The sequence below is a fragment of the Grus americana genome, chromosome 1, assembly GCF_028858705.1.
Source record: "Grus americana isolate bGruAme1 chromosome 1, bGruAme1.mat, whole genome shotgun sequence".
NCBI lineage: Eukaryota > Metazoa > Chordata > Aves > Gruiformes > Gruidae > Grus > Grus americana.
This window is the reverse complement of record NC_072852.1, coordinates 56,559,921-56,572,335: the sequence shown is the minus strand read 5'-3', so window position 1 is coordinate 56,572,335 and position 12,415 is coordinate 56,559,921. Positions and strand designations below refer to the sequence as shown.

Below are 12,415 nucleotides of genomic sequence, written 5' to 3'. Positions count from 1 at the left end.
GCGGGGGGTCGTCGCGAGGGAGGAGCTAGAGGCGGTGGGCGGGGATGAGGAAGTCCCCCTCTCATTGGTGAGGTTTGGCGCCGTTTCCGGCTTCAGAGCCGGAGCCACGCGCAGGGCGGGCAGAGCTCTCGCCTTCTTTTCTCCCCCTCAACCAATCCATCTGGAGGGGAGGTGCGGCTTCCTGCGGGAGGGGCAGGGCGCGGCGCCCTTTCTCTCTCACCATTGGTCAGTGTTACCATGGGGGGCGGGTCCCCTGATGAATGGCAGACTGCGGTGCGCAGCGCGTGGTCGCGGCGGTTGGTTGAGCGTTGAGCTCAGGTAAGAGCGGCGGGGTCGGCTCGCGCGGCCGGTGCGGGCACGGGCCGTTCTTCCCTCTCCGCCGGCGGTTCTGCGGCCGTTGGGCCTCGTGGGAGCCATGTCGGACTGGGTGTCCTACTACCGGAGCGAGGGGCCGGAGGAGGAGGAGGACGAGCAGCAGCAGCAAGAGGAGGGGGCTGAGGTGGTCGGTAAGGGCCCGCCCCCCTTCGCCCCCCCATGGGCGGCGGCTCGTGGTCCGCTGCCCTCGGGTGTCAGCGGGCGGAGGGGGCCGCTGCTAAAACTGTTTCACCCCCCTTTCCGTAGCGAACTACAAGTTCTCGGGTCGGGACAGCCTCATTTTCTTAGTCGATGCCTCCAAGGCCATGTTTGAGTGTGAGGGGGATGGAGTGACTCCCTTCGAAATGACCATCCAGGTAAGGCTTCTCAGGGGGCCTCGGGGTGCTTCCCAAACCCTCCAGGGATCGCCTTCGGCACCGCCACGGGTACGGCTACCTGGTCGTTGCTTTGCCTCATCTGTTGGTGTGAGGTCACTGTGAAACTCGAGCAACTCAGATGGCTGAATGGCTGTGGGTTTGGAAAGATCCATTGCCTGGTGGGCCGTTTCCAGAGTTAGGTGAAGGAAATGTGTATAGAATGAACGACCAACCTGCGTTCAGGGTGGTGCGTTTAAAAAATGTTTATTTCGTTGATCTTGCTAGTAGAAAGGGGAATGGTAATGAAAAACACATAAGGCTGCATACTGAAAAAAATCTCTCAAAAAACACGATCCCAAATTCTTTCTCCTGGTGAAATTTAGCTTAAAGCATTTGTTACAATTCTTCTGTTTGCTAGAGTCTACTTGTATAAACTGCTAATTGCCAAAGGCAAAGCTTTTGAACCCTTACCGCAACTGATTTTCTTCATATTTTGACCTGTGTGCATTTTTTTTCAGTGCATCCGGAATGTGTATACCAGCAAAATTATTAGTAGTGACAGGGATCTCTTAAGTGTCGTGTTCTATGGTACAGAAAAGAACAAGAACTCGGCAGATTTCAAGCACATCTATGTCCTTCAGGAGCTGGACAATCCAGGTAAAGGCAGTAAAGCGATATGAAGGTTATGTAGAAAGATGGAATAAAGTAATCTGTGTAGTAGCATTGTCAGTAACTGATCTCACCAAAAACAGAGAGCTATCAGATAAACAAAAAAGTTCCTGTTACTGAGATGTGTGTGGGGGGGGATAGATTTAGAAATTTATTGAGAGCTTAGAAACTTAGTGGGAGCTTAGCTTTTTCTGTTATAGTTGGTTCAGATCCCTTTCCTATGTCTTCTGTTTTAATGTGGTGGTTCACTTGCTGTCTGCTAAACCTAAGAGGATCTCGACAGAACTCTTGAAAGCCTATCATGTGTCTGCTGTGCTTCAGAAAAGTGTGTTTATGTGCTAAGGCTCCATGGATTCCAGCTGATGGAGAATATCACAGAATGGCTGAGGTTGGATGGGATTTCTGGAGGTCATCTTGTCCAGCCCTCCTGCAGGGTCAGCTAGAACATGTTGTCCAATATGTTAACCTGTTAGGGGTGTTCCATCTCTTGTTTTTATAATGAGTTTTGCAATTCTTGGATTTAGCTTTTCCATTTTCTTAGAATTTCTTAGAATTATGTAGCATCTGCTTGATAACGAGTGCCAGTTGCTGAATTTGAAAAGGTAGTAGGTGCATGCTAGTGGTGACAGATTCTCTGACAGTGGAGAGTCTTGTGCGGGGATTTTGTCTACTAGCTTTTAATAGCAGCCTGTAATATCTGAGAAGATTGCAGATTGTAGTAGCTGAAAAATGAAAGCTTGTCTCCCTTTGTAGACTTACGGGAGAAGGCAGAGAATCTGCTGTTATACAGGTGAGGAAAGGAGTCATAGTTGGGCTGGAGTAATCCGCAGAGCTTTAAAAAGGCCATGGATAGCTGCCCTGAATGTTGCTGTGGTCATCTATGTGCTTAATCTGACTTCTAGATTGATGCTATCTGGTGTGTGGGGCAAGGCAGCAGGAGGAATTCTCCACCTTCCCAACGTGCCATGGAGATGCAGGATGTATTTCACCTCCTCTCCTTTTCTCTGGTGGCGCAGCGATCTGCTGTGCCTCTGCAGCGGGTGCAATTGCTGCCTTTCCTGCTGATATCTTGTCCCTTCCGTGTAGGGGGTTTGTGATACTCTGATCTCTGCCTGTTTCCCTCCCCCAACAGGAAGGTGCCAGGGCACTTTGTGTCCTTTTTGCCCTAGTAAGTGCTTTCAAGTGGTAAGCAGCTTGCAATATTGCAAATGTTAGACTATGTGGAGTAATTTTCTCAGCCAGGTGTTGGAAGGGCACCGCCATAGAGGCACTAGGGGACATTACTTGGACGTCAGCTGCAAGGGACCCTCAGTGCATATTTAGAAGTGTTTGTGGTACTTCTTTCAGTATTTCTAATGCATGCAAATACTGTTTTCACCCCTAGGTGCAAAGCGTGTTCTAGAGCTGGACAAGTACAGGGGAGATGAAGGACGAGTCCTTTTCCGTGAGACCTTTGGCCACAATGCCGACTATTCCCTGGGTGAAGCGCTCTGGGCCTGCTCTAATCTCTTCAGTGATGTCCGAGTCAGACTGAGCCACAAAAGGATCATGCTCTTCACCAATGAGGATGACCCTCATGCCAATGACAGTGCTAAAGCCAAGCTGGCCAGGACCAGAGCTGGTGATCTGAGAGACACAGGTCATTATTTTCCCCTTTAATTTCAGGCAGAGTAAAAGTGATGTATCCTTGCAGCAGATGTTAACTGCGTTGCAAGTTTGTGATGGAAAAAGAATATAAAATCATCAGAACTGGGGAATCTTTCTGAAGCTTTCTAAATTAGAAATTTGGTATCTAATCTAAATTGGAAAATCTGGTATCCAATATGGTATCCAACTACTAACACTTTCTAGGATCTCTTTTTCTACTCTGATAGCATAAATCAGGACTTGAGAGGGCTGTGGAAAACAAACTACTTTATTTCATTGTTCAACCATTTTCCAGGAAGGGAATAATTACACTAAGTTAACACAAAAGGAAAATTACTTTAATGGCTGCATTTTGAATTAGCTGAAGAACAGCAACCTGATCTCAGAGACTGGAGAGCAAATGCTTCATTAGCTCAACTATGTAGCTGAGATAATGAGTATTTTTGGAGTTCAGCAGATATGCTAGATCTAGAAGCTGTAAGGCTTCCTTAGTCCATTAGCCCTTATCACTGGGAAAGTGGAATTTCTGAACTCATCACTTCCCTCCGTGCCTGAGGTAAGATTATGTTTTATAGGAGCTGGTCAGAGCTGTTTCATACACAATGTTGTCCAGATTCTTAATTAGGGAGGAAACATTTTCTATGCTACATTGTTCAGACTGAAGTTGAAGAATGTCTTTTGCCTCTTTCCCTAGAAACTTTCACATCTGGTAGAGGTGACAATTTGGAGCTTATTCTTCCTTAAATTCTTTGCTTAGAAATCTGAGAGTGCTGAGAAACATGCCGATGTAAGAAAAAAGCAGTTTCTGTAATCCTCCTCCTCTCTTACTCTGTTTCTAGGTATCATCCTGGACTTGATGCACTTGAAGAAGCCTGGAGGGTTCGATATCTCTTTGTTCTACAGGGATATCATAAACATAGCAGAGGATGAGGACCTTGGGATCCAGCCTGAGGAGTCAGGGAAACTGGAACATCTCATGAAGAAAGTACGAGCAAAGGAGACAAAGAAACGGGCTTTAGCCAGGTTTGTGCCTAGTTATGATATTTCATTCTATGGAGGCACCTGGTGTTCTTTTTAGACTGCATCTCACCTCCCTCTTTTGGAGGTATCAGTGCTTACATTCATCAGTCTTATTTCCTTAGTCCAAGTTTGGTGTTTCTTCTGTAGCTTCCAAGAATATTTGTCATTGGTGGATGAGAAGAGTGGATAGTGAAGCTAGGCCTCCCTTTCTCCTCTGTGTGGCATCTCTATCAAGCTTGGCCAGAAACGATCATTTTGAAAAATGACATTGTTGCGTAAAATGGTTATGAAAAAATCTACAATATGTAAAATGTTCAGTTTGTGGTGAAATCTGATTGAAATAAGGCTTTGCTTACTAGTGTTAACTTAGAAAAAAATTAATCTCAATGTGACTGTTAGATATTTTGGCCTACTATTAAATAGTTACATGTGGCCAGTCTGTCTAGGCACTTGGTATGCATTCACACAGCCTTGATATTTCTGATCTCCTACTGAAAGATTAGAGATACTTACAGAGAGATTAAAGGGATCTTGACAAAGCAGATAGAAAGTATTTTTGGAACCAAGTACTCCATAACAGTTGGTTTTTTAATGAGTGAATTCATAGCAGAATAATGTGAAAGCACAGTAAGGGAATGAATGTCACAGCCTAGTGAGGCTTTATAATATATATTTAAAGGAATCTCAACTTCAGCTGTTGTCACTGGCATTCTTGGTCCTGCTTGCAGCTTTATTTTCCTCTTCTGGAAATGTTTTCTAATTCCTGAGGAGGAAGAATTCCATACCAGTGATATGTTTTAGGGGAGAGAAAGTAACATTTACAGTAATTCACTCTTCTGCTCTCAGAACTTGAAGATTACCTCCAGTTTTAAACCTTTACTTCTGGGTTTGGGGTTTTTTTTCTTTAAGTTCTGATTTATTTATTTTTTAATCATGATATTGTTTGTCTTGATGGGGTTCTTTTGGGGAATTTTGCCTTCTGTGTAACAGCTGTGTGAATTTGGAGGTCACATTGCATTAAGTGCAAGTGGAGTTCCCAAATGTAAACTTGTCCTGTGCTCTGCCTGAGCTTAGCTGCCCTTCAGATTGAAAAAAGGTGGAAGAAATATGGTAAATTATTTGTGTTTAAATCATTTTTATGACCAGAAGTGACAGCATTGCAAGAATGTTTTTACACAAGTGAGATTATGACTCAAGTAATAGTATATTTCCAGAGATAACGTGATTTTGGGAGAGGAGAACAGAAAGAGGTCAGAGAAAATAAGTTACCTGGGGAGATTACTTTCTTTGGCAAAAGTGATCTTTTGAAAGTCTCAAGCCTGTATCTGCTTTTTTACACAGGTTAAATCTGTATCTGAACAAAGATCTGTCGCTTTCTGTTGGTGTTTACAACCTTGTTCAAAAAGCTTATAAGCCATATCCAGTGAAGCTTTATAGGGAAACTAATGAACCAGTTAAAACAAAAACAAGGATGTTTAATGGAAAAACAGGCAGCTTGCTCCTGCCTAGTGATACAAAAAGGGCTCAGGTAACGTATTGATTATGTGCCTGCTTTTTCCTGTCTCTGTGATGTGGGAGGGAGATACTGATCCCCTTGCTGCTTTTGTTTGTATTTCACTTTAAAAATCAGCTGCAGAAATATTTACATCTGTATGCAGTTGCTAGTTGCTAATGTCCAGGTGGAATTTCCCTTGGCATAATGGTGACAGACTGTGACTTGCCATTTCGGTGTGCACTAATGAGTTTTCTCTGTGTTGTCTATAACCCTCTTTTTCAGTAGTGGAAGACAGCAATTGCGTGCTCTTCCTTCCCCGCCCCCTGCGATTTTTTTTCTTTTTTTTTTTTCTTTTTTTTTTTAAATGCTGGCAGCACATATCTGTTCTTCCTTGGTTCAGACATATGGAAACCGCCAAATTGTGCTGGAGAAAGAGGAAACAGAAGAATTAAAACGGTTTGATTCTCCGGGCTTGTTTCTCATTGGCTTCAAACCACTTTCGATGCTAAAACAGCACCACCATATCAGGCCCTCCCAGTTCATCTATCCTGAAGAGTCCTTAGTTAGTGGTAAGTAAAGATGGTGAGAGAAGGTTCACCGCCTTGCGTTAAGGTAACCAGCGGATTCATAGGAGTTTGAGTGGGGCTCATTGAGTGTAAAATCTTTGCTTCAAAACTTGCTCATATTAAAAAGTATAGAATTAACTGTTACTGCACTTCTCAGCTGCAGTTAATTCTTTTCTTCAATAGCAGAAGAGCCAATTTGGCTTCATATTTCATCCATTGTGACAAGCAGCTAATAAAACTGAGCAGATACAGGTTTTGTCATAAATGGAAGTGAAGGATCCTAGTACCTGACAAGAAGGCAAAGGTGATTAAAAAGCAAAACAAATCCAGGGAAGGTAACTACTGGTTTTAAGTCCATATCAGCCAGGAGGGGAAACATAATACTCAGGAAGTACAGTTGAATTAACAACACTTTACTGGCTTGTAAAGAGAGAAGGAGGGGATGCTTAGGACTGCCTTTTCTCCCCTTTTTGTGTGTATATGTAAGTCTACTCATCTAGAAATACAGTATTAATCCATCCAAAGCTGCAATAGTAAAGGAAAAACTCCAGCTCCTCGATCTACTGGTGGATAGAGAGGACTGGGTTATGCTAGCTTTGCATTGCCTGAATAAAGAACCTTTACACTAGCTTCCTCGGCTTAGCAGTTTCCTGAATCGAACATGTTACTTATATGTCAGTCTTTTACCAGATATAGTGGTCAGGAAAATACAAAGCAAACGTGTGCCTCGAGGAATATTGCAGTCTGAATTCTTAGTGTGTCACATCTGCGAAAGGTTCTATGATATGCTGCTACTATGATGTCCTACCAGACCAGAAGGAGGCTTTGTAGATACCTGTTTCAAATTTTCAATCATATTTCATTGATCAAATGCTAGTGATTTCAGTTCTTTCACCAGAACAATCACTGCTGTGGTCAGGAGAGACACTAATATTGTCATTTTCAAGGGCTTCCCCTTCCAAAAGTTGCTTTTTAACTCCGGAATATTGCAAGCATCTCAAAGAAGTCACAGGTATTGAAACTAACATCCTGAACAAAGGAGCAAACCTGTCAATTTGACCAATACAGTCTTTATTTTTCAGGGAGTACAACACTATTTAATGCCTTATTGACGAAGTGCTTGGAGAGGGAGGTGATGGCACTGTGCAGATACACCGCCCGCCGGAACATTCCCCCTCGCTTTGTGGCCCTGGTTCCCCAGGAGGAAGAGGTGGACGAGCAGAAAGTGCAGATAGCCCCTCCAGGTATGGGAAGAGATGCTGCCTTTCCCTGGCAGTCAGCATAATAGCCTCCTGTATCGTGTGAAAATATTCTTAGTGCTGCTTGATTTTTCAAACAAGTGTTTTTCAAACTTATATCCAGTTAGACACAGGGAAGGTGGACAAGTGGATCTCCTGCATAAAAAGCAAGTCACAAGTTTCCAGCTCTTAGCAATGCATTTAGCTCAAATCTTTTTCAAAAAGCCATTGGTGATGTTGGTTCTATACATTGAGATTGGGAGTCATGTTGCAGGTACTAGGAGGTATTATGGATTGCTGTTGTTTACAACAAAATAGTTAGATAGTTTGGAGAGTCATCAGACCTAGCTAATAAGCATCTTGGTCTTTTCCACAAATTATTGTTTTGAGGCTGTGGTTCTGCATAACTGTTCTCTGCTCTCTCCCTTCTGTGTAGGTTTCCACATCATTTTCCTACCATACGCAGATGACAAACGGAATGTTGATTTTACAGAAAAGGTGCCGGCCAATCGAGAGCAGGTGGACAAAATGAAGGAAATAATTCAAAAACTCCGGTTCAAATACAGGTACATGGAGATAAATAGTGTGTGTGGGTGGCATGGGGAAGAAAGCACAACACTATTGTTTGCTCTGTTGCACACATCGTTAAGCTGTGGTGTCCATGAGATGAGATTTTGATGTATTTTGATGCAAATCGCTTCCCTTTGCGGTAGCTTTGTCCAAACTTCCCTCTTAATCATTCTGAATACCCAGGCACCACATGCTTTATGTAGCATGTTCTGGAGTTTTTTATAGAATTGCTCTTGTTCTCTGGGCTGTTGTCATTTGTTGCAGAGGTATCACATTTTATTGTGGTTCTGCCAATCTATTGCAGATCAGACCTGGATCGTTTAAATTAGAGCACTTTAGAGAGAATAGTCAGGCCTTTTTCATTATAGCTAGGATAAATTTCAGGAAGTGCTTTTATGGGAGATTTTTTCCTAGGTATGTGGAAAGTAGCATAACTCTTGTTAAAGTGGAACGCTGCTGTCTCCGTTTGTCTCGCACAGCTTTCTAGTGTGGTTGATACATGACAGAATAGTGATTCAGGAGGTAAATTGAAAAGAGGAAAATCAATTTTTCCGATGAATGGATTGTTGTGTGGGAGAGGAAAGTTTTTCTTTGAAATAAGTTGGTGGTAGATCTTATGTGTCTTGTCTGTCTTCTTGGCAGCATGCATTGACATTTTGGGGGACTCTTGACAGGACTGACAGCTTTGAGAACCCAGTTTTGCAGCAGCACTTCAGGAATCTGGAGGCTTTGGCACTGGATATGATGGAACCAGAAGAAGCTGAGGATCTTACAAGTGAGAATTATTGGTGGGTGCAAAGGGAGGGGGGTAGAGGGCTCTTTACTTTTTTCCAAGTCAGAGATGAGCTACTACAAACCCCAGTGTCTTTTAAAAAATATTTCAGTTGTGTGCAGTTCCAAGATGTAGAATTCTGGATGTGTCTATTCTGAAATATTGAAACCTTACTTTCTAATGCTGTCACTTTTAAGATAAAGGAAAAATTGTTCACTTTACCCTCCAAAATTAAAATTGAATCACCTTTTTTCTATAGTGACAAATGTTTTCTCTGAAATTCCTCTCAAGACTCTAATTAATATTTCAGTCTGATAAATGGGCGGAATTACTTAGAGAATTACTCTGCTAGGAGGCCATGATGCCACCTTGTGGCTGCGAGAGTTCATATATAAGAATATCTTGTCAAAGGATAGAAACCTGCTCCTGAAGGGGAAGTTCCTTTTTTAAAATTATTTTTTTACTCCAGGAATAGTGTGAGAGTAACTATATGTCTTTTCTGAAGTGATACCTAACAAATAACCTAGGTTCCTGTGCTAGATATCATACAAATACGTGACAGAAACAAGCTGTTCTGCCTCAAACTACTTGCAACCTTAGATAGTAACCGGTTGTATTTTAAATGTCTGAGATTAGACCTGGGTAACAGTGCAACCAGGTAGGAGATCTTCTACATCGCTTCCACCGTATCAGTTTTGTTCTGTGTATATATTTCTTGTTCAGGGATATGTGCAAGTCCATTATGTATGTATAATACAAACTCTTGATATTACCAAGAGCTGTAAATTTCTCATTTGTGAATATCGTAACATAGGTCTTTCCATTTTGCATGCTTGCAAGACGCTTGCATGCTATTTATTACAGAAACACAATTGTATCTGGTGATGGCCTTGTTTAGACTTTCCTGTGATCGCTTTGGTTTTGAGAGGGCAAATCTTTCTCTTTTGCCAGTGCCAAAGGCTGAAGAGATGAACCGCAGGCTGGGCAACCTGGTGGAGGAGTTTAAGCAGCTGGTTTATCCCCCTGACTACAGTCCTGATGGGAAGGCTGTAAAGCGAAAACAAGGTAAGCAGTGATGGTGCAGACACACAACATGGTGTCTGTATTCTGTATAGAAGCTTCTGTGTTTTCAGTTTGTCTCATAGTTTAAAGAAGCCGCTTGTGCAACAACTCTATTTACTCATCTCCGTAATGAAGTGGATTTATATCCAGTGGTGATTCTTAGGGAGTAGAGGATATTGTGGTATCCAGTTGGAGAACTGCTGGAATGAGAAACTGCATAGTGAAGTATAGGAAGCAATGTGGTAAATGATTGCAAATTTTTTTTTTTAATAACTTTGGTTTTTATGACAGAATAGTAAAATTGTTCGTGCTTTCAGTTTGTGTTGGTGAGGAAGCAGACTTTTACGCATGGGCTGTTTAGCAAGTCCAAGGTGGGCGCATCTTTAGGGCTGAATGTCTAAGTAATGCTGAAGTACATGTGTAGTTTGGGAGTCTATGAAACTCTGCTTAAAGTGGGAATGTCACTTAGCTGAGCTCCCCGTGGAATCATTGCATTCTGCTGTCTCAATGAGAATTCCTTAAAAGTTTCATTTGGGGGTGAACTTTCCATCAGAACACAAAGTTTCATATTTGAGTTTGAGATCGCTCATGTCATTGCGATACACTATATGACTTATGTAGTGAGTGGCACCTACTTCATAAAACAAAATATGGAAACTAGGTCTGTGAGTGCCTAGATAGCTGTTAAAGTACCACGCGTTAACGGCCATTAACTGTGGTATGTATAAGAAATGTTGACATCTTTCTATTAAATCTTGGTGGTCTAAAATTTATCTTTCTAGCTTCTGATGGTCAAACTGAGAAGAGGCCCAAGGTAGAAATTTCAGAAGACGAGCTGCGGAGTCACGTGCAGAAGGGCACCCTAGGCAAGCTCACTGTCCCTGTTCTGAAGGATGCATGCAGGCTTTACAGGCTGCAGGGAGGGGGGAAGAAGCAGGAGCTCATGGATGCGCTAATTGAATACTTTAATGAGCACTAAGCAGGAGCAGAAGGCCCTGGTTGACTTCCGTCTGCTTAAAGTTTTGGCTATCTTACGTGGATGCTGTGTCTGTTTAATCTTGCTACGGAGGAGAAGGCAACTAAATGTTGCTGAATCTAGTAGTGGAGAAACTTTTTACTCTTAGTTGTGAAACATCTCTGCAAAGTTGGATTCTGTTTACAGTAGCCCAAGGCAGAATTAAATTCCTGGCTAACTCAGGTCACCCACTGCAGGTAAACACAGTTGTGCCTTCCTGGTTTCTTAATAAAAGTTATTTTGGACTTCTTTCTTTGCAACACTGGCTGTACCGTCTTTGCATCATAAAGACAGCAAAACTCACTTCAATGTGAGTAAGAAAACAGAACGATCTGTATTAATGGCACCACGTGAATTCAAGCAGCAGGTCAAGTCTGTGTGCTAACAGAGGGTGTAAATGTGGTGTACTATTCTCCAAAACAGCCAGTCAGTTATCAGTACTTGTAATCAAATTGAGTTCTTTTCTATCATTGGCATTAGAAAGATTACCAGCAGATCATAAAGGAGAAAATAATGACTGGGAAGCAGTCCTTTGGGTAAAAAGCCAGCACTTCACAAAGCTGTGCAGCCAGGTCTTCCATTTTTAAATGGTAATAGCAAAAGCTGGTTTAAAAAAGGAGAACAAAAAAGGGAATGTTCCCTGGAAAGCTGCAAGTACTAATCCCAATTAAATTACTGAGATGGCATTAGAGCTTTTCCACCTCTGTAGCAAGTATGAGTCAGGCTATTGTGCAGGCTTCTGTACTCACATCTATGCTTTAAAAATAAATAAATTAAAAAAAAAAAGTTGTCAAGAGCAGCCTTTGTTACTTCCAATATTTTTATTTTTTTAATCAGTTACGGAGGCTGGATCTGGGGCTGCCTATGTTTGTTTTTAAACTTCCATGCCTGGCATACCCCATGTGTCTTGCACTGCAAGATGACTAAAACCAATAAATAGTCATTTCTCTTGCTCTTGGAAACAGTACTAATTGTTTAGCTAAACTGTAACTTTCTGCAGGAGGCAAACATGCGATACACAAGGTATCCATTTTGGTGTGCCTGGTGTTTTTAGGGATTCCTGTGTTTGGCACCCAAACTATTGGGCAATTTATTGAAGAATTAAGTCATACATTAAGGTCGTGCCCCTGCTGTAGCATGGCACACATATGGGAGCCACCTGTGGCTGCTCTCGGCACTGTGACCACCCTTAGCTGTGACAGCATGCTGCTTGCTTCCACCTCCACAGCTCCCCTCAAAAGAGCACCTAGCCCATGTTGAGCTCAGCAGTATTGAAGCTACATCCTCTTATACTTTCAATCAACCTGCATTATAGTAGTTATTTTTAATAAATAATCGTCTAAGCAATCAATTTATTTTGCCCTTTGGAAGTTACTGTAAATGCTTGTCTTACCAAGACTTGAATGCAATAAAATAGTGACACTGTCTTGTTCTTAATTCTGTGACTTTTCATTCCCCAAATGCCCTTCTTAACTGCTCTCCCAGCTTGCTAACCCCCAGGCACAATACATTCCAGGCTTTGGATGATTATGGCTTTTTTTGTTTAGGTTATTACATCTTCCTCCTGGAATTTTTTTTTTTTTTTTAAAGCAGGCTATTGGATTAAGCAGAAGTTCAACAGGGATGGTGA

The 12,415-nt window shown here is 42.3% G+C and overlaps 1 protein-coding gene across 1 annotated transcript; it reads left to right on the top strand.

Annotated features, from left to right (window-relative positions):
* Nucleotides 1–236: 236 nt before the first annotated feature.
* On the top strand, nt 237–12,319 carry XRCC6 (X-ray repair cross complementing 6). The gene is made up of 12 exons (XM_054801257.1): nt 237–506; nt 622–731; nt 1,250–1,388; nt 2,785–3,039; nt 3,887–4,070; nt 5,409–5,595; nt 5,963–6,131; nt 7,211–7,372; nt 7,803–7,932; nt 8,611–8,711; nt 9,660–9,773; nt 10,553–12,319. Exons 1-12 carry the CDS (start codon nt 416–418, stop codon nt 10,747–10,749), a joined length of 1,839 nt encoding a protein of 612 aa, XP_054657232.1. The 5' UTR covers nt 237–415; the 3' UTR covers nt 10,750–12,319.
* Nucleotides 12,320–12,415: the final 96 nt, after the last annotated feature.

What these genes read in the sequence shown, in the direction of transcription:
- XRCC6 (XM_054801257.1), top strand. Translation starts at nt 416, where the DNA reads ATGTCGGACTGGGTGTCCTACTACCGGAGCGAGGGGCCGGAGGAGGAG. An exon ending in TGGTGATCTGAGAGACACAG is followed by an intron (nt 3,040 to 3,886) that starts GTCATTATTTTC and finishes CTCTGTTTCTAG; the next exon opens with GTATCATCCTGGACTTGATG. An exon ending in GGCTGTAAAGCGAAAACAAG is followed by an intron (nt 9,774 to 10,552) that starts GTAAGCAGTGAT and finishes TTATCTTTCTAG; the next exon opens with CTTCTGATGGTCAAACTGAG.